Raw genomic sequence first — 26294 nt, 5'->3', positions numbered from 1 at the left:
ACCCCTTCCATGATGTCCATCTGTCCTAAGAGACCACCCCTTTAACTTACTACAATTTATAACTGCAGTTTGTTATAATACATCAGTTTACACAATTTGTGAGCTAAGCAAGGCATCACAAAGCTCTCCGCAGCATTAGCCTGAAAAAATAAGTGGTTATGATTTGGAAAAAAAAAGTTTTTAAAAATAACTTTCCATAACCTAAGGGCTGAACATCTGGATATGATTCTATGATGTTTTTTTTAAAGAAAAGTAAAAAAAAAACACCTCCTTTGACAATAATTCTGAAAATCTGAAAACTAATTTAAGTCAAGTACTTATAAATTAAATTATAAAACTTGAAGGAAATAGAACATTATCCTTTGATATAAATGTGAATAGAGATTACAGTGGCCCTGGTAGTTAAGAGGGGGGCAGCAGAAAAGTTTTATACAACCACCTGCATGTAAGGGCCCCGTCACACTAAGCGATGCAGCAGTGATCCCGACAACGATACGACCTGTCAGGGATCGTTGCTGCATCGCTAATACATCGCTGGTGAGCTGTCAAACAGGCAGGCTCACCAGCGATCAGGGGAGCAGCGACATCGTGGAAAGAATCGTTCCACGATGTCCTGCTCCCGTTACCAGCCTGCTGCAAGCAGGAGCAGGCTGGTAACTATGGTAAACATCGGGTTACTAAGTGCGCGTGTGCCCCTAGTAACCCGCTGTTTACCATGGATACCACTCTGCTACGGTGCGCGGGAGCCTCCGCGCACCGTAGCAGAGTGGTATCCATGATAAACAGCGGGTTACTAAGTGCGCGTGTGCCCCTAGTAACCCGATGTTTATCATGGTTACCAGCCTGATCGTTGGTCCCGCTGGTCACACACAGCGATGTGTGCTGGCCAGCGGGAGGCCAACGACCAAAAAATGGTCCAGGACACTTTGCAACGATCAGCGACCTCACAGCAGGGGCCTGATCGTTGCAAAGTGTCACACACAGCGACATCGCTGGTGAGGTCGCTGGTGAGTCACCAAAACCGTGTGAGACGGGGGCTTAACTCTATTCTCGCCTTCTCTAAAACATACAACATAGCGTTAGCGTTGTGTATGGATATCTTGCTTTATCTTATATAATGCTGAGATTTTCCATATAAGTGATTATTATCTTTTTAATTCTCCCACCGGCTCAGCTGTATCTATTCCCTCACACAATAGATAAAAAATACCCATATCCTATAAAAGAAAGCTCTTACTCTATGGTTATGTAATTACCAAAGGCTTAGGACGTCCTCAAGTTGCTGTAAAAATTCCTTGTGAAACAGCCGTATGGGCTCCATGCAAGAAAACAGAGGCTTCATCTGGTGCTCTAGTGTTTCCTGTAGATCTCCACCTTTACCGAGTGCTTTCTCCAGCCACTAAAAACCAATGCACAACATGCCAGAAGAGTAGAAGTGTGGGGGACATCTACTGGGCAAATTCCACATAAAATTACAAGTTAATAACTGCTATAACCCTAAGAATACTGGGCAACATCATCAATTATGGGAAAGGGCATCTTCCCCGTATTGGGGGAATTATAGCTCCAAGGGAATCTGTTAGAACAATCCACTCTCAAACTGTTTATATAGTTGCTTTGTGAAAGACAATGTCATCCACACCTTTATTTATGCAATCTGTTGCTCCGCAGTTTTAATTTCTATGCAAAAGAAGCCTAAGTGCCCTGGACATGATCAGAGCACTTCCAAAGCCTTTGCCTCCATGGGCTCCGTTCCTCATCCTCATCTGCTTGACTGACAGCTCACTGGTTTGACCACACTGCATGGGAGCTGTCAGTTAAGCAGATAAAGGAGGGGCTGAGCAGAGAATAGAGGCAGGAAGGCAGAGGCTTGGGAAGTGCTCTGATCATGCCCGGAGCACTTAAACCTAATTTTTATATAACTTAAAACTGATTTTTTTTTTCAGTCAGGTAGCAACAGATTGCATCAGTAGAGGTATGCATGACATTATTTTTAAGAGAGCACCATGACCAAATAAAAAGTGTGTGGGGGGGAGTGGATGGTTCTGACAGATTCCTTTTCCGAATACTCAAATTAAAACGTATTTGATAGTGGTAGAATTAAATATCAGAATTTTTTGAAAACTTACGTTAATCTTGTACTACTTTTTGTCTCCTAGGGCTGCTCTTGGGTGGGGTTGTCTCTCCTTAGGATAAGATCATATGTAGATTGGGAAGTCCAAAATTATTTATAACATTGTTTTTTCTGGACTTTATACCTTGTCAGACAGTGATCCTGACATACTCGAGATTCCACTCTGACATGCAACCATTAAGCAAGGTATAATGAGGTATTGCAAATTGAATGTGAGGTTACCAAAGCCAAGGACTATGCACATGGGATACAAATATAGAAGACAAGACGAATGGCTGGGTAGGACGAGCATTTTTATCTAATCATTGAAGCTTACCACAGTTATGACCTCGATATCCTTGAAATGAGACGTCTCTGTGCTGAGAACTTCCTTGGTGATATAATAGGCTTCATCCATCTACAGATCCGGGAAATAAAGATAGTTCTGGTGTTTGCACTTTGGACGCCACTAGCAATAATTTATGGATTCTCTGTAATGCCACGAATATGCATGTATCATGGGAAATGTCAGCTGTTTGCCCCCAATATTGATATCAGGTGCACACAAATGAGTGAGCTACATTTGCGGTTCTCTTGCTACATAGGCAGCAAAACATTCCACCTTGAATGCAGCAAACATCTTTCAGAGACCAAGAAACAATAGAATTAGTGAAAGATATATGACTGAATGACCCCCAGATTGACCTGAGTGACAAGTGTTGGCTAAGCATCAGCTGCGTTAACCCACCTTCTTTTTAATAACTCCATCTATTGAGTTGAGCATCACTGCAAGGGCTAATATTCAGAAAGTAGTATTTTATGTAGACCTGCCACACTCTTCTACCACCTTGCTAAAGAAGCAGCATAGAACTAGAGAGGTAACAAACACAAATTAACCTTTTTTTCTGTTCCCAAACGTTCCACCTTATTCTGTACCCAGTATTGCGGTATATATTTTCAAGTGTACAGGGTTGAGATACAATACTGAATTGCCTATAGATAAGACTGCACTATTTAGGGGGAATAAATACAGACCTTTTTCTCTCTTCCTGAAAAAAAAAATATTTACAGATCCAAAAAGGACATGTTTAGAATATCTTCAAAACTACAAGGGCTAGTTCACATGAGCATCCTGACATTCTGCAAAATCCATCATAAAGCACCACTGGAAATAAAGCACTCGAATCAGGAGTGGACACAGAAGAGGGCCCCTGTGCAAAAACAATACATGGGCCTTTGTCGTCCAATATCTCATCATAATGCACAATTCCACCTGCTTTGGAGGTAGACGTGGGCCCCCTTATCTCTTGGGCCTCTGTGCAACTGCACTGGCTGCACCAATGGTATATGTCCACGCCTGACTCCGATAACATAAAATACACTGTTGTGAACATGAACAGCACTGAAAGTTACCAGACTGTCTTCTAACTAAAAATTAAGAAAATACATGTATTTTTGTGTAGTCATATACAGTTGAAACCAGAAGTTTACATACACTATATAAAAAGAAACATATGCATGTTTTTCTCAATATCTGACATGAAATCAGAATAAACCTTTCACGTTTTAGGTCAATTAGCATTACCATCATTTTTAATATTTGCCAAATGCCAGAATAATGAGAGAGAGAGAATGTTTTAAGGCATTTTTATTACTTCCTGCAAAGTCAAAAGTTTACATACACTAAGATTACTATGCCTTTAAACAATTCTGGACTTTGGGGGGAAAATAGGAGTACGTCTTACAAAGCAAAATCACCTTACTGGCTGCGGTGGAGCGGGGTCCTGGAGATGCTGCGGAGGCAGGACGGGGTGTTCAGAGGCGGGAGGTGGCTGCGGGCCCCATGTTGTCTGCCAAGTTCTGCTGGAGGTGTTCGGTGGTGCGGGGGCTCCGCCGACATTTTGTGGCAGTCGGAGCCCCGCACCATCCATACGGACTCCGGGAAAATGGCTCCCGCGCCACCAAACACCTCCAGCAGAACGTGGCAGACAGCATGGGGCCCGCAGCCATCTCCCGACTCCGAACACCCCGTCCTGCCTTCGCAGCATCTCCTGCCTCAGCCAGCGGCAACGCTGGGACCCCACTCTACCAACGCTGCCCCCCCATGTAAGCTGATTATAATATGAACTGGTTTATTAAAAAACATTTTATTCCTATTTTCCTCCCCAAAATTTGGGGTGCGTCTTATAAACAGGTGTGTCTTATAATCCGCAAAATGTCAAGTGTGCCAACACTTTCGGCCATGACTGTATACACACTGCTGTATACTGTACATACAGATACAAGGGGAGCCTGGGTCTGCAGGGAGTATCTATGAAGAACTTGGCACTCAATTGATGTAGAAAAAAGATGATTTATTTGCAATCCACAGTGAACATATGACGTTTCGGTCTCAGTTTAGACCTTCTTCAGATATAGGGATTGCCATAGAAGAATATAGGACTCAATGCTCAAACTAAACAGAATACAGTGCATCTGGACATTGGGAATACCACTAAAGCTATGGCACCTATTCTGACCTATACATACCTACATCAATTGAGTGCCAAGTTGTTCAGATATTATACTACGGATTGGGCTCCTACTTGTGCACCTGCTGTCAAGAGTGCCGTGCTCTACTACTACTACATGGGTCTACAGGGAGAGCTGTGTCTGCAGCACCATACATAGAAACAGCCTTAGCCCTGCTGAATGGAGCCATGCCCATCCACACAATAAGCCACAACCGCTCACTGTCTATTTTTTGGAGCAAGAAAAAAACCTCCACACCACATCACAGTTGCAGCAAAATTAATGAGATTTTTTTTCCCTTATTGAGAACAATAGGACTGAGCAGCAAAAAATAACATCGTAAAAGAGCTCACTTTACTGTGGAATCGCCTCTGAGAAAAAACAGCCCCAACAGTGGAAGAACTGGATTCGCTTTCCCCCACGATCTGATATAGATTGCCTTTTCAAGGGTATTGTAGCCCAGGAAAACGACTTTGATAGGCAGTCGGTGAATTATTTTTGGTTTCCGCTTACCTTATTGTCAGAAATTTCTTCCACATCATCAGCCCTGGCACTACCACTGTCACTTAACGTTGGGCTCATCAGTGGAGATCTGCCAGGCTGGGAGGAAGAGGAGGGCGGCCTGAGCATTACTGGAGACAAGTGACAACCTGTAGATTTAAAAAAAAAAAAAAAACACAAAATGAAATGTTATAAGGATCTGGTTTGTGCCTCTAGGAATACTATGTAATGTATTGGTAATATATGATCATAGTTTGTTAAAGGGAAGCGTCACCTTTTTGTTTAAGGGATCATCTGAATTAGAAATCCCATTTTTAAAAATTAAATGAAATCATTCTGAGTTAATAAAGACGAATCCCGTTTTGGATCCCATTAGTGGAAAAGACCTAAACAGTGCATCTTGCCTCCAATGACCCCTACATCTCTATGTCTTATATGTTTACACGAGGAATAGCACAATGTATATCTGCACCCGGCGTCTTTGCTGGCGTACCTTCACAGTTTTTGAAGCAGAAGGCGCTTCAGGAAAATGCTGGCAGTATTTTTCCTTAAAAGTGTTTTTTGGCGTTTTTCTGGCTGATTTCTCTGCGGCGACTTTTTACTTAAACTGTGTATATAAACTACTGAATGGCTTTTAAACGAAAGCTGCGTGAAAAATGGTCAGGTCACTTCATGGCTTTCAAAGCCTGAAACGATTGAAAAAAAAAAAAAAAAAAAAGAAGACATGTCTTGACATTGCTGTGCATATGTTTATTATTTTTGGAGTTTCTTCTAGCGCTTTTTTAGGTAGAATCTGCCTATGAAAAGGAAAGTGTGTGCACATATCCTATTTCTGATTATGTTCTTATTCTCTGCTTGTTTGCCTTTCTCTCTTTCCCTCTTCATAAACTTTTATTGGCAGCAGGTGTAATTTGATCCCTCACTGAAAACACGTTTGTAGACAGATTTAAGCAGTTTTTGAGAGTTCAGGGAAATAATACGTGACTGAAAATTGGGGGAAGAGACATTTCAGTCTAATAAATATGCTGGTACAGCTGATTTATGAAAAAAAACATAAAACATTACAACATGTTACTATTAAAGCAGCTTTGGGCTATAGGGAAACTATGGCAGCACTACTGACTGATTTTACTGCAGCAGTAGTCCAAATGGCCGGTCTTGAAAACAATAAAAGGGGTAGATCATTTTGCATGAATCCCGATTTAATTGGGATCGGCCAATCATCCACTGTGTTGGAGGAGGGAAAAATTGTACATATTGAATCTTTAAAAATCATGAAAATATTTTCCACTGGCAATACCCCAACAAAATTGATTCTGTCACCTAAAAATGGAAGTCCAAAATCCAAGAATGCCCTCCTGAAAGGTTCTGATGGCAACATAACTATTCTGGTCAGACACTGATCATGGTGACATTAGTTTTTCTCAGACAGAGAGGAATATAAAAAAATAAGGTTCACTAATTTTTTTCAAAAGTACCATAGACTTGCATTGCTAATTTTGATCCGACACTCGATTAGTCATGTGCACAACCCCATAGAATATCATAGATATGGGTGGCAGTAGCCTAAGACTTGGGTTACAGAAGATGGACCTACCATGATCTTTTGATCATGCCATCTGCTTCTTTTTAAAAAGTGATTGCTTTTGTAAAATGTCCAGCTAAATTTCACACTGTAAATATCTGCATATATGAACATTACTTAAAAAGGCAAAGCTTCCCTTTAACCATGTTTCTTGAAAATGTGGAAGTGCATTAAGAAAAATGTATGGTTCATGAATGGAATGGTAAGAAGAAAAGATCTTGGAGCAAAAGTAAAAATGAGTGAAAAACAAACAAACAAACAAACAAGCCACACCATGAGAAATGTATGAAATCAAAGTGAAATACATATACACGAGGTAAGACAGGAAAGATCATGCACAAAAACACTAAAAGAAGTCTAAAACGTAAACCGAGGAAACCTGGAGAACTATAGCGCAGAGATTGCCAGACAGAATCCATATATAATCAACGTAAAAAAGAAAGACAGATGCTAAGAAAAATTATGAAAGTCAAGAGTAGATGACATTCTATCAAACGGAAATGTGCCATCTCCATCTGTAGAGGTTCCTCATCCACTGGACTGCTGATCTCTGGACGAAGAAGTTTATAGACATTTTTCCACCGATTCACTGCTCCTTGACATTTGCAGCCATGTGACATGAAGAAAACCCATGCTGCCAATCTGCCCTCCAGCTTCAGGTCAAGACGCCTTTGTAGAATTTGAAGCTCTTGTTAACAAAATGAGAATTATTCAGAGAGATAATGATATAAACCAAGTCACGTCTTCAGATACGTCTCTAGCAGTGCTCACATGGCATGTCACATGTTCCACTTCTTCACTTCACTACTGGATACATCATGAAAAACAAAACACGTCCACGTGTAATTACGGTCCCAAAGGCGGTCCCAAAATCTGACCCTATGCATCTCATGGAGAAAGCAATGTTGATTTCCAGGTCTCATCAATGTAGGGCACTGTGTGGACATTCTGTGTCCGAGGACAATTTAGATGGCACTGCAAGGTACCATATTCTTTAGCTGTGAATCAAATATTGAGAATCCTAAAGGGAATTTCAGATGAACCACAATTACGGCATATTGGCAAATCATGCAACTTTGTATTACTTTATTTGTGTGCGTCTTGAATGATAACCGTTTCTGGGTTGATCGTTTTCAGATTATAAAGATACATACTCCAATGACAAAAGATTGTGGCAACACCCAGTTGCCAATTTATTTATACATTTCCAGGAGGAATAATGGAGATGTGACTTAATGCAGAGACTTAAGAAAAGATGCTCAAAAATGTTTATTTCCTGGAAAGTATTAAAAGATGTGTCAGCAGAATCCTTCTTTAACATCCTGTAAAATCTGTCCTGATGATGCTCAGTTGACACATGTGCAGGGTTTACTGTATATATCAGAGCTCTCTGGTAAGGAGACGAGCACCTTTGTTAGTAGATCATATAGATGTTTTTTTTTTCTAGGTTCTGGATATTAAGAAGGTTTCTATTCACTGACAACAAATAGTGATGCTATTAAAAAGAGTGATAAATTGAAACACAAAGCATATTAGAAATTTGTATAACGTGCGCTATACAGTATATAAGCTTTATATAAAAATAATCATATTAGGAAACATAGGCAATTCATATGCTCGATGGTTTCAACCATAATTAGATATTACATAACCTTCTCAAATCCATAAGATCACACAATCCAGCACTACTTAAAAATATATCTATTTAAATATTGAAAAAGAAAAGATCAAAAGCAGCACAAAAATGAAAAAAGATGCAAAGCCACCCAGGTACACACCAGTCTTATGTATATCCACAAAAAGATTGGAGGCAGAACACAAACAAATGATGAAAAATTATCTTTTAATAGCCCATGTGGCTGTAGCTGTATTTAAATATCAGATATAAATCCAAAAAAGATAAGACAGCAACAAAGTGGCGTGGACCATACCTAAGCGTTTCAAATAAACATGCTCTTAGTCATGATATAGAAAAAATAACGGATTTACATTTTACTGACAATTAAAGACAACATTAGTAGTAGTGCTGGATCCTATGGATTGGAGAATGTTCAGTCTCATGCTGGCTGGCAAGTTCCTTGCACTATGGGACCAAAACTTAACCATAAGGAGTAGTTAGATACATAGAAATTCCTCTTCTTCTCTTTTCTTTGGTATATAACTGGAGTACTATAGTCAATGGAGCGGATCTTTAATCGGGACAATCGTTAACAATCCCGAAAAGTAGGAAGAATGGGAAGCATTTAAGGAAACCAGGATGGATGAACACAGAACTTAAACACGTGATAAAAAGAAATAAAGAAATGTTTATCAAATGGAAAGAGGGAGGCACATCTAAAGAAGATTATAATGCAGTCTGCAGAACCTGTAGGGCACGTATTAGGTTAGCTAAAGCTGACAATGAATCAAGAGATGTCAAAAGCAATAAAAAAGGATTTTGGGGGTATGTCAAAAGTAAAAGAAAAGTCAAAAGATGCTATAGGATTTTTACAGAATGAAAATGGTGAAATGGTAAGAAAGGATGTTGAGAAGGCCGAACTTTTTAATTCCTATTTTGCATCAGTTTTCTCTCAGAAAGAAAATGTAACATCAACTGATCTTCACTGTCTTATTAAAGGAATAGAAGAATCCAGGTTATCTGTAAACAGAAAGATTGTGAGGGAATATTTAGCTAACATAAATGAGTTGAAGTCTGCAGGTCCAGATGAATTACACCCCAGAGTACTGAAGGAGATCATAGAAGAAATTTTACAACCACTCTCCATAATCTTTGAAAATTCTTGGAGAACAGGAGAAGTCCCAGAAGACTGGAGAAGAGCAAATGTTGCTCCTATCTTCAAAAGGGGGAAGAAGGTGGACCCAGGGAACTATAGGCCGGTGAGTCTGACTTCTATACCAGGAAAGATCTTTGAACAAATTATTAAACAACATGTATGTAAGTACCTGGATAAGAATGAAGTGATTAACCAGAGTCAGCATGGGTTTGTAACTAACAAGTCACGTCAGACTAACTTAATTTCCTTCTGACAGAATCACTGACTGGGTGGAACAGGGAAATGTTGTAGATATAGTATATCTTGACTTCAGCAAAGCATTTGACAAAGTATCTCACACCATCCTTATTGAAAAAATGACCAAGTATGGAATGGACAAGGCAACTGTTAGGTGGATTCATTACTAGCTTAGTGATCGGACTCAAAGAGTGGTCGTAAACGGCTTCACATCCAGTTGGATGAATGTCTCAAGTGGGGTACCACAGGGCTCTGTCCTGGGACCTGTATTGTTCAACATCTTTATCAATGATTTAGATGAAGGAATTGAGGGTAAACTGATTAAATTTGCTGATGACACAAAGCTAGGAGGAATAGCTAACACTAGAGAAGAGAGAGAGAGGATTCAAAGAGACCTAAATAAACTGGAGCAGTGGGCAGCAACTAACAGAATGGTTTTTAACAGGGAAAAATGCAAAGTACTAAATCTTGGCAATAAAAATGAAAAAAGCATATACAGAATGGGAGGAATAGAGCTAAGCAACAGTACATGTGAAAAAGACTTAGGTATACTAATAGATCATAGACTGAACATGAGTCAACAGTGTGATGCAGCAGCAAAAAACAGAATATTAACAGAAGCATACAGTCTACTTTACTCCTCTTTGGTCAGACCTCATCTGGAATACTGTGTTCAGTTTTGGGCACCACATTTTAAAAAAGACATTGACAAACTGGAGCAAGTTCAGAGAAGAGCGACCAGAATGGTGACCGGTCTGCAAACCATGTCCTATGAGGAACGGTTACAGGATTTGGGAATGTTTAGCTTGCAAAAAAGAAGACTGAGAGGAGACTTAATAGCTGTCTACAAATATCTCAAGGGCTGTCACATTGTAGAAAGATCATCTTTATTCTCATTTGCACAAGGAAAGACTAGAAGCAATGGGATGAAACTGAATGGGAGGAGACACAGATTAGATATTAGAAAAAACTTTTTGACAGTTAGGGTGATCAATGAGTGGAACAGGCTGCCACGAGAGGTGGTGAGTTCTCCTTCAATGGACGTCTTCAAACAGAGGCTGGACCGACATCTGTCTGAGATGATTTAGTGAATCCTGCTTTGAGCAGGGGGTTGGACCAGATGACCCAGGAGGTCCCTTCCAACTCTACCATTCTATGATTCTATGATCGATGTGATCTAGCAAGCTTCTTTGTTTTACTCTGCAAATAAGAACATGCAGGTCTGGTTAAAAGCAGAATGTCCTTCGTCTCCGTACAATAACACTGTGGAGCAATTTTTCCTTTAAGTAATTAACAATTTACATTTTTTCTATAACATATCTTTTTACCATTCTGCATAACACATCCCAATTCCTATTCATCTTTAACAGATGAAAAAAAAAATTCAGAAATTTGTATGAAAAAGTTTTTGCGTTTGACGCCATTTTTGGAAAACCGTAGCAGTTCGTTTTTTTTTGGGATATGGGGCTGTGTGAGAGCTTATCTTTTGCACCGTGAGCTGACATTTTTATTTGATACCATTTTGGGGTAGATACGATGTTCCGATTGCCCTTTTATTACAATGTTGCAGCAACCAAAAAAAGGTAATTGTGAATTTTTTCTCTTGTAACACTGTTAATGATCGGATTAATTTATTTTAGATTTTGATAGATCGGATATTTCTGAATTCAGCGATACCAAATATGAGTATGTAAAATTGTTTTATTTTCAATGGGGCAAAAGGGGTGATCTGACCTTGTGTTTTTTTTTGTCAGCCACACCCCTAAAACTTTTTTTTTTTTTAAAACAGTCCCCTTAGGTGACTGCTATCGTCCGATAGCACTGCTATGTATAGCAGAAATTACAATTTCTGCTGAAAGCCAGCATCGAGCCGGCAATCACAGGAGTATGACAAATAATAAGCGGCCGGAATGATGCACTTCTGGGAGGCACGTGTTAAATCCTGCTGACAGAGATTGACAGCAGGATTTAAATGGTTAACAGCTGCGGGTGGAGCTCTGATCCACCTACCGCTTTTAAAGGCACGACAGCTGATGAAATCAGTCATCATGTGCGGGGAAAGATGCGGGCTCAGCGTCATTGAGGTGACAGCTATACCTGCCGCCCTTTCCATACACATGCATATTCGATTTAGGCAAGCTGGCTTACCTTTAGCCTCCACTAGAGGGAGCATACTGCTTAGTGATCATTACAAGGCAGCGTCTACACATTACGGTCACTTTGCATTTTTCAGTGTTTTACCGGGATTTTTAAAAAATTGACGTGTGAACACAGGCTATACAGCGGGTGCAATATGTATTGAACACATCACCAATTTTTTAAGTAAATATGTTTATAATAAATTAAATTATGTGTAATAATGAGAAATTGGAAATGTAGAGCAAAAAACGTAGACGAGGTGAGCGCTACCAAGGAGACGATGATCCGAGGGGAGTAGAATACTTTATTACTCAACGCGTTTCAGAGCCGATCAGGCTCATTCATCAGGTGTATGATTTGCAGGATATTGCTCATGACCTTTATGAAGGTCACTGATGACGTAGTAAATTAATTGTACAAAAAAAAAAAATGTGTGTGTGTATATTATATATATATATATATAAAAAACATCACAAAAATTCAGTATCATTCCCTATGTATGAACTGAATTACAAGTAATCTGGGACAACACATATTTCATATTAATAAAGGATGAAAAATTGGATATATTTGTTCTCTATTGGGAAGGTTAGCCTAGGCTGACCACTGGGAAGAGTCCTATTATTAACCCTTCTTCTTCTGCTATCTGTTCTATTATTGTTCATTTTAAACTGCTTGGATCCGTCTGATGTTCCATTAGATAGCGTCTCGATAAACTATGGTTGGTGACCCCATTACGGATGTTAATTCTATGTTTGTGGACTGATTGAATGGTTCTTCCCACATATTGAACATTGCAGTTACATTGTAATACAGAGATCACACAATATAAAGTCTCTCGCTCTGCTGCACTTGGAGGAAGATATAGGACACAGTCTCTTTAAATGACGTGGTTTGTTATATAAGTCAGCATAAACCACGGCAAAGTGGAAAACATAAACATAGCCTTCTGGCATAACAGGCAAAAAACAAAGGGACAAACAGTCCTTACTTTGGCCGAGATCCGGCCACTCTGGGTTAGCAAACAGCACACGGTCCAGTTTAGCACCAACACAACTCCTCTCTCTCAGGAGCTGGCTTCCACACACTGAACACACCTGAGTGTCAAGGCTGGCTATTTAAAGCCCAGACCACTCCCTGGATTGGAGACATGGTGGATGACGTCCCGCCCTGCACTTTGTCATCCACTAAAAACTTGCCCTTGTAAACGTGGTCTGTTAACCCTCTTTGCACCTAATGTGCAGGAGAAACTTCCATGTTTCACATCACTGACAGCCTCCGTGAAACATATCTCCCTTCCGACATACTGCCAGTGACTTTGTACTAATATATATATATATATACATACACACATACATACATATATATATACACACATACATATATATACACACACATACATACATACACACATATATATGTATATATATACACATATATACACACACACACATACACACACATACACACACAGTACAGACCAAAAGATTAAATGAGGTGTGTCCAAAGATTTTTCTGCATTTTCATGACTTTGAAAATTGTACATTCACACTGAAGGCATCAAAACTATGAATTAACACATGTGGAATTATATACTGAACAAAAAAGTGTGAAACAACTGAAAATATGTCTTATATTCTAGGTTCTTCAAAGTAGCCACCTTTTGCTTTGATGACTGCTTTGCACACTCTTGGCATTCTCTTGATGAGCTTCAAGAGGTAGTCACCGGAAATGGTTTTCACTTCACAGGTGTGCCCTGTCAGGTTTAATAAGTGGGATTTCTTGCCTTATAAATGGGGTTGGGACCATCAGTTGTGTTGTGCAGAAGTCTGGTGGATACACAGCTGATAGTCCTACTGAATAGACTGTTAGAATTTGTATTATGGCAAGAAAAAAGCAGCTAAGTAAAGAAAAACGAGTGGCCATCATTACTTTAAGAAATTAAAGTCAGTCTGAAAAATTGGGCAAACTTTGAAAGTGTCCCCAAGTGCAGTTGCAAAAACCATCAAGCGCTACAACGAAACTGGCTCACATGAGGACCGCCCCAGGAAAGGAAGACCAAGAGTCACCTCTGCTTCTGAGGATAAGTTTATCCGAGTCACCAGCCTCAGAAATCGCAGCAGATTAGAGACCAGGTCAATGCCACACAGAGTTCTAGCAGCAGACACATCTCTACAACAACTGTTAAGAGGAGACTTTGTGCAGTAGGCCTTCATGGTAAAATAGCTGCTAGGACACCACTGCTAAGGACAGGCAACAAGCAGAAGAGACTTGTTTGGGCTAAAGAACACAAGGAATGGACATTAGACCAGTGGAAATCTGTGCTTTGGTCTGATGAGTCCAAATTTGAGATCTTTGGTTCCAACCACCGTGTCTTTGTGCGACGCAGAATAGGTGAACGAATGGACTCTACATGCCTGGTTCCCACCGTGAATCATGGAGGAGGAGGTGTGATGGTGTGGGGGTGCTTTGCTGGTGACACTGTTGGGGATTTATCCAAAACTGAAGGCATACTGAACCAGCATGGCTACCACAGCATCTTGCAGTGGCATGCTATTCCATCCGGTTTGCGTTTAGTTGGACCATCAGTTATTTTTTAACAGGACAATGACCCCAAACACACCTCCAGGCTGTGTAAGGGATATTTGACCAAGAAGGAAAGTGATGGGGTGCTACGCCAGATGATCTGGCCTCCACAGTCACCAGACCTGAACCCAATCGAGATGGTTTGGGGTGAGCTGGACCGCAGAGTGAAGGCAAAAGGGCCAACAAGTGCTAAGCATCTCTGGGAACTCCTTCAAGATTGTTGGAAGACCATTTCCAGTGACTACCTCTTGAAGCTCATCAAGAGAATGCCAAGAGTGTGCAAAGCAGTCACCAAGGCAAAAGGTGGCTACTTTGAAGAACCTAGAATATAAGACATATTTTCAGTTGTTTCACACTTTTTTGTTAAGTATATAATTCCACATGTGTTAATTCATAGTTTTGATGTGTTCAGAGTGAATGTCCAATTTTCATAGTCATGAAAATACAGAAAAATCTTTAAATGAGAAGGTGTGTCCAAACGTTTGGTCTGTACTGTATATATATTATATATATATCACATACACACTTTTTTTTTATTTTGTACAATTAATTTACTACGTCATCAGTGACGTATCTTGCAAACCATACACCTGATGAAGGAGCCTCATTGAATCTGAAACGAGTCGTGCAAGAAAGTATTATACTCCCCTCGGATCATGGTTGCCTTGTCAGCCCTCACCCAGTCTGCGTTTTTTACTCGTACACATTGCCCATTTCTCATTTTTACACATCACTTAATTTATGGACATCTATGGTTTGATTTCTTTGCCTGTGTGAATTGCACTTTTAGAAATATATTTACTAAAATTGGTGACGTGTTCTATACTTATTTCACCCGTAGTATGAATACACACATTATGGACAAAAGTATTGTTACATGACCACTTTAAGAGAATCTGTCACCAGGTTTTTGCTACCCCTTCTGAGAGCAACATAATGTAGCGGCATAAACCCTGATTCCAGCGATGTGTCGCTTTACTGGGCTGCTTGCTGTCGATTTGATAAAATCACTGTTTTATCTGCTGCAGATCTCCCAGTTCTTTGAATGCTGAGCTCTGTATACCCCCACCCACATCACTGATTGGCAGCTTTCTGCCTATGCAGTGTACACAGAAATCTGCTAATCCATGGTGGGGGCGGGGTTATACTGAGCTCATGAATATGGAGGACTACATGGCAGCAAGTTTTCTAGTCCTCAAGTCAAGCAGCCTAGTAACACATCGCTACAAACAGAATCTCTGACTACATTATGCTGCTCTCAGATTAGGTGGCAAAACCTGCTGACAGATTCCCTTTAATCATCGAATTGAGGTTTTTCATTCAGTCCCATTGGAATAGGTGTATAAAATCCAGCCCTGTGCCATGCAGTCTGCCTTTACTAACATTTGTGAAATAATACCTCATTCTAAAAAGCTGATTGAATTTGAGTGTGGTACCGTAATAGGACGCCACGATTACAACAAATTAGTATGAAAAATTTCTTTCTTACTAAATACTTCACAATCAATGGAGTGGTATTATTGCAAAGTGGAAATGTTTAGGAATGGCTGTAATGAGCCTTGAAGTTACAAGGCGATGTGCAGGAGTGCTAAGGCACTTGGTGCATAAAAGTCACCAACGCTCTGCTGACTAACTGCAGATAATGCTATGGGGTTGTTGTCCAGGTGGTTCACCCAGGCCCCCGAGTCCCAGTAAATAGAAATCTTAGTGCTTCAACATACCAAGACATTTTCAACAATTTGTGGGAACAGTTTGGGGAAGGCCCTTTACTATTCCAGTATGACTGGACCGCAGTGCACAAAGCAAAGTCTATAAAGTAATGGTTGGGTGTGGAAAAACTGGACTGGCCGCACAGAGCCCAAACCTCCACCGCATCCAACACCTTTGGGATGAAGTAGAACAGAGTTCCCTACATTAATTAGAAAAATATATATATATTCGGGGGGGGGGGGGTACCTTCACTGTTAGGTTAGTATACACGGTTTAAAATAAAGTAAAATATATTATATACAACATTAAAATATTTATGAACCTATACAAATATTGTTTATTTACAGTTTTAGATATTCCTGAGACATTCCATATTGTATTCTTTATCAGCCATGACGGTGCACAAGGAATGGGCATAGGAGGGTAGTTTAAAAGGTGAAATACGGGGGAAAAAAAATGTGCCTAAGCACAAGCAGGTAGATAGTTGTTACCTACTGGCCTGTTGTACCTGGTGCTGTTCTCCGCCAGCACAGAGCAGTCACAGACTTCTGCTGACGTCAACAGAGCAGCAGATTCTCTTCCTGGTGACAGGGCAGGACTATTGGTGTCATACTGATTGACAAATTGCTCCCTGCTGCCCAATTGGAGGAAGCCGGCTGTCAATCAGAATGACAACAGTAATCCCGCCCTGTCACCAGGAAGACAAACTGCTGCTCCTGCTGATAAGGGAAGCTGCATCTCTGGAAGGAGCGGTCAATGATCGGTGCCGGGTACAACAGGCAGATAGTTATGCTTAATCACATTTTTTTTTTAAGCCGCGAACCTCCCCTTTAAGGGTCTGTTAAAATACTGACTTTATTAAGTACAAAAAGTTGACTTTGTGAAATATCCACTGCACCTGCTCTACTGTTTAAACATGAAAAATTTAATAAAATGATTAATAAAAAGTTTAAAATACCTACTTTAATGGACTTTTATCCACTGAAACCAAACTGGGTATGAATTGTATTAGATTTCAGCAGTATATGACTGTGCTCCTGCTTTTCTTTTTGGATAGATTATTGAATGATTTTGCCCTTTATACTGCACAAGTTATAAATAATAATATTACAACTGCACATCACATAAAAGTGTAAAACGGAGAGCACCAGCACTCCTAGTTTTATTGCATAAACAATTGGTATTAAACAGGTTAACAAAATCAGATCAAAAACAGAATAGTTGCACATGTAAAACACCCCTTTCCTGCGGGTATATTGGCACCTTTTTTCACTGAATGTACAGACACTAGAACAAAAAAAAAAGGCAAACAACATTAATTCTCAAGGCACAATTGGAAAATAACAGATGGCTGATAAATCCCACAAACAACCGTCATAACTGATTTTTAGTGCCTTTGAAATCACATAATAGCAGGCAATTGAAAGGTTATACAAGACTGGAGTCTGAAGAGGACTTCCATCATGCTGAGATTGCTCTACATAGGCTACATCTGTTTGGTTGGGCTCATTTGGTTACATAAATGTGTAGACGAGCACCAGAATGATCATAAGCCGAGCTGAGATAACATATAGATCTCAAATGAAAACATACATAAATTCAGATTCCATTAATACCATTAAATACCATCATTAGTGTTATCATAACCTAAAAAGCGCACACCAGGGTCACGTAACATGACCACTTAAGATCTGGTGAGTGCTGTAATAAGAACTTTATTCCTTTATGGTTAGAACTTCCTAACAAATAAAGAGTTTCCAGGATTGGCTGCACTCCTCACTTGGTTGATGTTAGCTTCATAAACTATTATATTCCAAAAAATGTCCAAACCGTTCTATTCAAAAAATTATCGAACCAATATATTCTAAAAGTTAAAAAATATCCATAACATTTGCCTTAGAAAAGCAAGAAAAGGGTACCAAATGTTATGACTTTGTATTGGAGAAAGACTGAAGAAAAGTCCTCAGTGGTCAATCAATAACCCACAACTGTCTTCAGGGTCAATAAACCCTACGTTTTTTTCTTCACACTCCATGTTATACCGCCGAGAAAAAGGAGCATCTACAAACAAACGATGGGTATGTGTTTGACAAAAAAGTCCAATTGGGTTAGCAATTAGGAAAAGTAGTTGATGCTTCAAAATAGCTTCAAATTAATATTTTAAGCAAACGAAAGGCAAACAGGCAGGAAAGTAACATAAAACAAGATATTGGCAGGCTGGAAGCATTACCTTCTTAGGATTAAAATCTCTACAAGACGAAGAGTTAAAGACCCATCAAATTAAAGACCTCAGCATTAACAGGTGAAAAGTCCTTATTCCAAAGAGCCGATGCATATTCTATGTCACCGATAAGCCTAGTATTAGATTACTGATCATTATGCCGTATATACACAACAATTAGTGGCGGTGCTAAATAGTGTTTGTTAGCAAATTTATGCAGGTGGGAAGTGTTATTTACAAGGAGGCTGTGAGAAGAATGCCATGCTGTCACTTTTTTCGTAATCATTAGCTAATGTGTGAATTAATACATCAATGTGTGAACGACGCAATACATTGACAAAATCAAACCTAAAAGAAGTCTACGAAAAAGAGAAGCTGTGGTGAATCACAAAGCGACTAGAGCTACAGAATAACCAAGGAGAAAAACTTAGTTAGTACATTTTACAGAAGCCTAAATCATTATGGTCTCTGATCTTCCCTCACTACTAATTAAGATCAGATTTGATCAATTTCCACAGCGATCATTTGTGAGGTAAACATGTCCAGATTGACAATACTGACAAATGTTCTAGTCCAGGGAAACAATCCTTGCTCTGTTCTAGTACTGCCTGGAAATTAAGATGGAACGCACGATCCATCACGTATCTGAAGATAATATCCTCCAGCAAAACCTACAGACTATGTAACCCTAGGACTTAAACCCCCAGATGCATGTGCTCATTCTGGATGTCAGATGATCAACCTCATTATTAGACATCAGGGACTTCCTTCTTATCCTGCAACCCAAGTTGATTAAAATTGGTATATTGTGTCAATGGATTGCTGAAGAATAAGTTCATATCAATTGGTGTCTCGTCTTCAGAGTCCCAAGAGTCATCGTCAGAGCTGCTCGAGTCCTCGGTGGTTGTCGGAGGGTAGCTAAGCTGTTCCAGCTGGTCCAGTATATCTCCAAACTGAAAAGCTGAGCTTGATTCTGAGCGCACCGAGCAAGCTGGAAAATTTATCATGGAGCTGGCAGTGGAGTGGTTAGCAGATCGAGAGAATGAAGGAATCCCATTTAGGTTTGTAAGGGAACTGCTTTCAGAGCGATGGTGAAGTAAGGAGCTGCTTTCAGAGCGGTGATGGAGAAGGGATCCATTTTCTGATGGACTCAGAAGACTCTGCATGAAACTTGCCTGAGCTTTCATTTCCAGTAGCTCACTAGCGTCAGTTGGCCTTGTATTGCCATTAAAATCCCGCTCATCCACATCATCTAGATAATACTCTTCTGGTGGGAGATCATCATGATCAGGTGGATCTACCCTCCCACCATAGCTATACAGCTCAGCACCTCCACTAAAGGAGATGTCTGCTGGATCATCATCTATAAACTCTTCAGTCAAAAAAAGGGAATCAGAAACCCCTGTTACCCACAACCTGATATCCTCACCCTGTTGGACATTTTCAGTACCCAGGATTTCTCCTTGGTCCTGTTCATTCTGCAAGGAAGGGTTGGGTTTGGGGTATAGACCTTGTAGTGGTGAGTGAACTGAAGATCCTGCATTCTCCGGAGCTCCTCTGCCAGGTTCCTCCTGCCGTGGAGAAGCTGATATGTTCTCATTTCTGGTTGTGCTTTTTTGCAGGGGTGAGGGGGGAGGATTAAAAAAAGACTGAGGGGACAGGATAAAAGAGGATGGTGAAATAGGAGTCTTCACACTCTCAGTGAAAGCGATGATCTGAAAGAAAACAAGAGGTAGAAATGTTGGCATAAAACTACAGAACAGTCAACTGACCTAATGAGCAACCCTATCACATAAATTTTATACTCACATGAACTCAAGTTTTCAATTTGCATACATGCGTTCATGTGCTGACTAGACGTGCGTGACCTCACTCAATTCACTTATATTTAGCGAGGCTGTGCACGTCTAGTTGAAATGTGGCTGGAAGTATGCAAATTGCATACTTGTGGTGTAGTGACCACCCGCTCTGGAAAATCCTGACAGCGTGCAGTGCACACACTGTGAGGATTCAGAAGACTGCAGTCACGTAGAGTGATTGCAGACATTGATCCCAAACCTAGACAACTTCTTTAAGCAATATGGGTTTGGTGAAGGTATGACACTCAGCAGTAATAGTGTAGCTTAGAAAAGACTTTACTAGTAAGCAGTACATTTCAATGTGTCTAATAAGAAAATACACTGGGGATGAAACAGCAGAGTTACAGCATACAATAAGCAGCAAAGCAAGCATGAAGATATAGGACAATTTACAGTGTAACATTTAAAACTAATAAAAAGAATGTTAAAAGAAACTAAAGGAGTCTAAGACAACACAGAAACAGCACATAGGAAAGTCACAAGCAAGAGGAACAGCAAAGCAAGAGGCACCCAGTGCTGTATAACTACACGCACCTGCTTTGGAGAATCAGGGACCACAGTGCAAGGGGACACCCTGGGTTTGCTGTGTCTCCTGCAGGACAGAGAGCAACGCAGTCAGGAGAAACCCACTGACACCAAAGCCCAATTGTTAATACACAAGCAGGTACTACGTATACAAGCAATGATGAAAGAGATCCCAGCTCCTCAGAGATACGGGTTACACCATACACAATCCTCCTGCATCTGCTTAGTTATTGTGTTCATATTCTGTATTATTACAGTCCGATATAGATATATAGATGAGTACTATATCTGCCTCGCTGGTCTGTTTTGATCTATATGCTGTGCTATGTTTGCAAACATAAGAAATGTCTCTGTACATGGAAACAGCATTTCTGTGCGTACTTGTGTTCTTAAAGAGAATTAGAATAGTGCCTTTTCCTTCCCCAAAATCAGAAAAAAAAACTCATTTAATATAATAACATTAAACTAGCTGAACTATTTTTTAAAGTTATTTTTATTAGCCAGTAGTTAGTAGAAAAAAGCAGGCAGGTCATTCAGTGAATGCCAGCTTGCCACCATATATATGTAAAACGTCAAGTACTCATTAGTGAGCATGTAGCTCAAAGACTCATATTCACCAGCAGCAGAATGTACAAATACTTACCACGCCTGTATAAATGCCTGTTTATATTAAAGGACATCTTACAACCACATCCCCCTTCTCATAAGTGAGTCCCAGAGGTTTAACCACAACAGTCATTTATAATTCGTTAGTCTAAGGCCATGTTCACATGCTATGTTTTTGCTGCATTTTTTTCTGCAGTCAAAACTTGCCCTCTCTTTTTTTACAACAACTTTTGGGTGCAGATTACATGTGTGCTTTGTCTATAGTACAGGTTGAATATAGTTTGTTTTATCCACAAAAAAAACCCTCTAAAATGTTGTTGAATATGCCACAAAAATCATTTGTTGCGTTTCTTGAAGCGTTTTACACTCTTACATTGCTTTCTATGCGTGAAAAAACGCTGAAAGAATTGACATGCTGCAGATTTAAAAAAAAGGGCAGTTGTCAAATTCATTCAGGAAAATAAAACAAATGTGCGCATGAGATTTCTGAAATCTCATAGCTTTTGCTAGTACTGTAAAAATCAGCTTTTAATTTGCATAAAAAAAAAAAACGCAGCAAAAAAACAACTCTGCATGTAAACACAGCCTAAATGTTTCAGAATTCTGTGAGCATTAACTTAGGGATTATCAATCTTACATTTCTTAATATAGCTTTATCGGATCGGATGCTAATGCTTGAAACCTCCAGCATAGCTATAGATGTAAATGATGCAAACAATAGAATTCTGGCTACAAAGCACTACCGCTAGATAAATTGCAGGACTGTACAGTATGCTTATACATTAAAGGGGTATTCCTTCGCCAAAGGGTTTAGAATCTATCCACTAGATAGGTGGGGATCTAAATGCTGTGACCCCATTTGATCATCAGAATGGTGAAAGAAAAATTTAGAATGCGCAAAAAAAATGTGAACATAGTGGCACAAGCGGCAGCTCCATTCAATTCTACAGTACTGACCAAAACAGCCGAGCACAGCATGACTCGTCAGTCATTGATTCAGGCAGCCAGAATGTTATTATTTCATCACTTAGCTCTATATACAACTCAAATAATAGGAGCTGACCTGCAGTACCAGACATGGCCACTAAACAGTGTGTAGGCGCTTCAGTGTTGCCCTCTATGCGCCGCTTACATCAGGCAGCTGTTGTAGCTGGCAACAGCTGATCAGTGGGTGTGCTGGGTTTTAGCCTCCCAAGAATCCAATATGAGTGACCTATTCTATTGATAGGTCATACAACAGTACCAACATGGCAGTCATGGTGGCCTTGTGTCTTTCCTGGCTGGCATATCGATCAGTCAATGTCCCACCATCATGTAATAGTGACGTCATTTTAATGTTGCTGTCAGTGACTGGCAGCGGCATCTAAATGGTAAACAGCAGCGGTCCAAACTCCAGTCGCTGTTGTTACAGTCAAATGATAGCACAGAGGAGTGGGGTCAGCTCTTGAACCTGCTCCTCACATGCACACGTCCAGTTACGTCCATGTATTAAGCATCTACTTTGTCTGTATTTTGCTGCAATCAGCAGCAACATCCTGCAGTTTAGACATCGTGTCTGCTCCTTAATATTGTCAGGTTGCATCGATATGTTGCATTCATATTGCATTTTTTTCCTGAAATCTTTGCAAAATTCCACGCTCACCTTTCACATGGTGGTCTCTTGATGCTTGTATCCCGTACATACTCTATAAGCTGTTTTTGTGTTCGGCCACTAAACAAAAATAAATACATTATAATTGAGCATAAAATAACAGATTTATTGGATAGGTAGCATCTTCTATAGTTATGGTTGCCATCCATTGGTGATGAAAGGCATAACACTGATGCAAATTAAGTCCATAGGAGCAACAAGCCAGAGTTTCTACTATACTGAACGTTATTGATAAAAAGCCTCCTTAGAATTATAGAGATCAAAAATGTTGTTTAGTAAAACCATTCTGAATCCAGATGTTGTAGTTTTATTATGGACCTTTATAGTCAAGCATTTTGTGGCCCAATAAAATGGGCCTCTGTAATCCAGGGCAATACAGTGGACCTATCACTCTGTTATCAAAGGAACTTCAGCTTCTGTCACTTCTGATGTTCCTCAAAGAAGGTTCGAATAGTCCACAGCAGAAAATTATTTTAGGTTAATACCAATTCACAGCCAAAAACAAGATCATTTCACATAAAAATGGAGAAGCACTGCTTACCTGTACCGAAAAGAAGAGCCACGGCTCAAAAGAACCGGCTTGGATTTGGGTTTTGGTTGATCCTGGAGACGGAAGAAGCTGTGATACTCGACACATATTTTCCAAAATCTTTTACACATATCCCGGCTGGGAAGGAGGAATTCAAGGGCATCCTGATAAGGGCCCTACCGATAAGGGAAAAATATGGTGGAGAAATAGGTTAAATGCCAAACGTTGCATACACTACTTCTCATGCAACTGCAAGTCAATAAAACTTGCAAAAAAAATGTAAAAAAATCATATAGTTATTCAAAATGTGATGCATAGCTTCGTGGCAAAACATAAAACTACAATTTATCCACAAAAGTAACTTATATGTAATTATCAATTACCACCGCTTATACAAAATGAGAAAATAAAGGACAAAATACTGAACAGGTGAAAATGCAGCATCAATAATAGAATAGGTCTCTTTCCTCTAAAATTGGTACTAACATACAAAGTATTTTGATAGTGCCACCAGAGTCCTAAAATACTTACATGAACTTCTGGATGCAACTTTATAAGGAAGCGTCGTCTCTTAAAGCTCAGCTTACGGATCTTTGACCAGTTGAATGTATTAATTTTTGTGTTACCCTGTGTGATAAGAGGATGAAGACCACATGAGCAATGTGGGAGATAAAAGGCTTCCAGTACGCCGACTGATCATATGGTGAACCACCAAGAAAAAGCAGATTACAATAGTTGTACTCATAACTCATATCCAGGTGATTTTCATGTGATTTCAATAATGCTTTAAGTCATTTATGCTGAAATAAAAAGCAAAACACAATACAGCTCCTGTTATGTCAATGTCAGCCAACTGGCTGATTTCTTCCATTATGGAAAGCAGCAGGATTAGGCATGTGCAGTTCAGTGTGCTCCATCTTTGTTACCCTGGGAGATGCTTGATGCCCAGTGCCACTGGCAGCAGTGTCTTTCGTCTCCCTAGAAAATAAAAATGCTCATACTACCTATGAGCAGGGCTGTGTAGTCTGAGCCCATTTTGGTGGAGTCGGTATAAAATGGACCGACTCCTAAAAAATAATTTATGTGCTAAGTATTCTCAATTTTTCATATTTTCTAGAGCAGTAATGCTATTCAAATATCATATTTGCATGCTATAGCGCTGCAGAGTGCTGCTTTATTTGTTATATATGGAGATGGCTACTCTTAGTAAGCACCTGTACACACCTGTTTTATGTTTGGAAGTGGCGGTCAGTCTTTTGATAATGGAGTACCTCCATCAATTGGTGTTGCTTAATGGATCCTGATGCATATTTTTTTCCCCCTTCAACCAAGTGGGCGTATACCAAAGAACTTCTCTGATTGGCCAACATCAGAGGAGGAAAAGCAAAAGCCCACCGAGAAGTTTTGTGGTATAAGCCCCGTTAGTTGAAGGGAAAATTTACACCATCATTATCAGGAAACAAAACTTTGGAATGGAGGATACAGAAGAAAAAGCTGTTCCAGAATCAGAGCACCAACTGGAGGAGGTACTCAGTTTAAAACAAAATAATCCAGTGAAAGGTTCTCTTTAATAACCCAAATAAAAAGAAAAATGTCTGTAGTTTATGCTTGCCAATGAATGTTCTGTACCTGAAAAACCAACACTCCCATGTGCGACACTGACAAATTAATTTTGGCACCTTCACGATCTGATGCAAGATGAAAACGGGTCCCATACAACTCAAGTCGTCTAGAAATCTCAAGGATCTGAAAATCTGCATCGGCAGGAGACATACCACTGGCAGGGATAAAATATACAAAAGTTAGTACTTCTAACTGTTAAAAAAAACTAAAAAAAAACAAAAAAACAACCTAAACAGTACAATGAAAAAAGTGACTGAAATATAGATAATTTTTGACATTAGTGACTCACAGGTGCTGCAGATGACACTCCAATATACGCTCCTCAAGACTATGCTGACGCTGCAAGTATTGTGTGCCTCTCAGATGCTCCTGGTCCACCTTCGGATCATAATCCCCAACTTCAGCTATGAAAGACGTGGGAAGAATTTCTTTTTAATGCAAAATTATTAAAGGGAATCCATCAGTGGGATTTTGCTATGAAATCTGAGAGCAGCATAAGATAGGGACAGACACCCGATTACAGTGATGTGTTTTCTGGTTGCTCACTTATGATAGAGTTATGGCTTTCTCTGCAGCAGTTATAGCTGTGCTCAGTTGTTCTGTAGTGATCGTCTTCTGCTGATAAAACACTGATTGTATTGAAACAGCAAAACCCAGCCCAGTAAATGGCACATAACTGGACTTTCTGCCCCTATATTATGCTGCTCTCAGATTACATTGCAAAAACCTGGTGACAAATACCCTTTAATATAACATATGAACTAGATACATTTTTTAAGCTGTTTATAGTCATATCTGCACTTGTGTGATGAACTGAATGGAAAATGCTTGGCTCCTTTCACCGATCATTCACTTTCAAGTGGAAAAAAAATCAGAAAGTGTGACACAAGCAATAAAAAGCAACTTTAGAGTAGAAGGGGCCTACTTCTGGAAAGCAGACACTTTGGAGCACTGCCCACAGAAACCAATGAGACCAATGAAGCTGAAGTGTATAACATCTGACTGGTCTTGGTCCTTTATACCCCTGCTCTTTTCCTCTCAAGAAGGAGATTATTAGGAATAAAAACCATATATATTATAGGACAATGCCACAGACAAGCTTGACAGGGCAATGCAAAAATAAC

General features: G+C 39.8%; 1 protein-coding gene across 1 annotated transcript in view; it reads right to left on the bottom strand.

The window, feature by feature from the left end:
* Window positions 1–26294, bottom strand: part of FARP2 (FERM, ARH/RhoGEF and pleckstrin domain protein 2) — a 110070-nt gene that overhangs the window by 26774 nt on the left and 57002 nt on the right. The window contains exons 7-16 of the mRNA XM_073674547.1: window positions 25460–25574; window positions 25177–25324; window positions 24079–24174; window positions 23560–23723; window positions 23010–23078; window positions 20771–20828; window positions 19888–20092; window positions 5138–5274; window positions 2451–2531; window positions 1257–1399 (exon numbers count right to left, since the gene is read on the bottom strand). Coding sequence (XP_073530648.1) covers window positions 1257–1399; window positions 2451–2531; window positions 5138–5274; window positions 19888–20092; window positions 20771–20828; window positions 23010–23078; window positions 23560–23723; window positions 24079–24174; window positions 25177–25324; window positions 25460–25574 — 1216 coding nt within the window. The remainder of the gene's footprint in view (window positions 1–1256; window positions 1400–2450; window positions 2532–5137; window positions 5275–19887; window positions 20093–20770; window positions 20829–23009; window positions 23079–23559; window positions 23724–24078; window positions 24175–25176; window positions 25325–25459; window positions 25575–26294) is intronic.

This window comes from Phyllobates terribilis, unplaced genomic scaffold, assembly GCF_046119375.1.
Source record: "Phyllobates terribilis strain yellow unplaced genomic scaffold, ASM4611937v1 Scaffold_3__8_contigs__length_932513732, whole genome shotgun sequence".
In the NCBI taxonomy this organism is placed as follows: domain Eukaryota; kingdom Metazoa; phylum Chordata; class Amphibia; order Anura; family Dendrobatidae; genus Phyllobates; species Phyllobates terribilis.
Note: the sequence above shows the minus strand (reverse complement) of the source record. Positions and strands in the feature narration are given on the sequence as shown.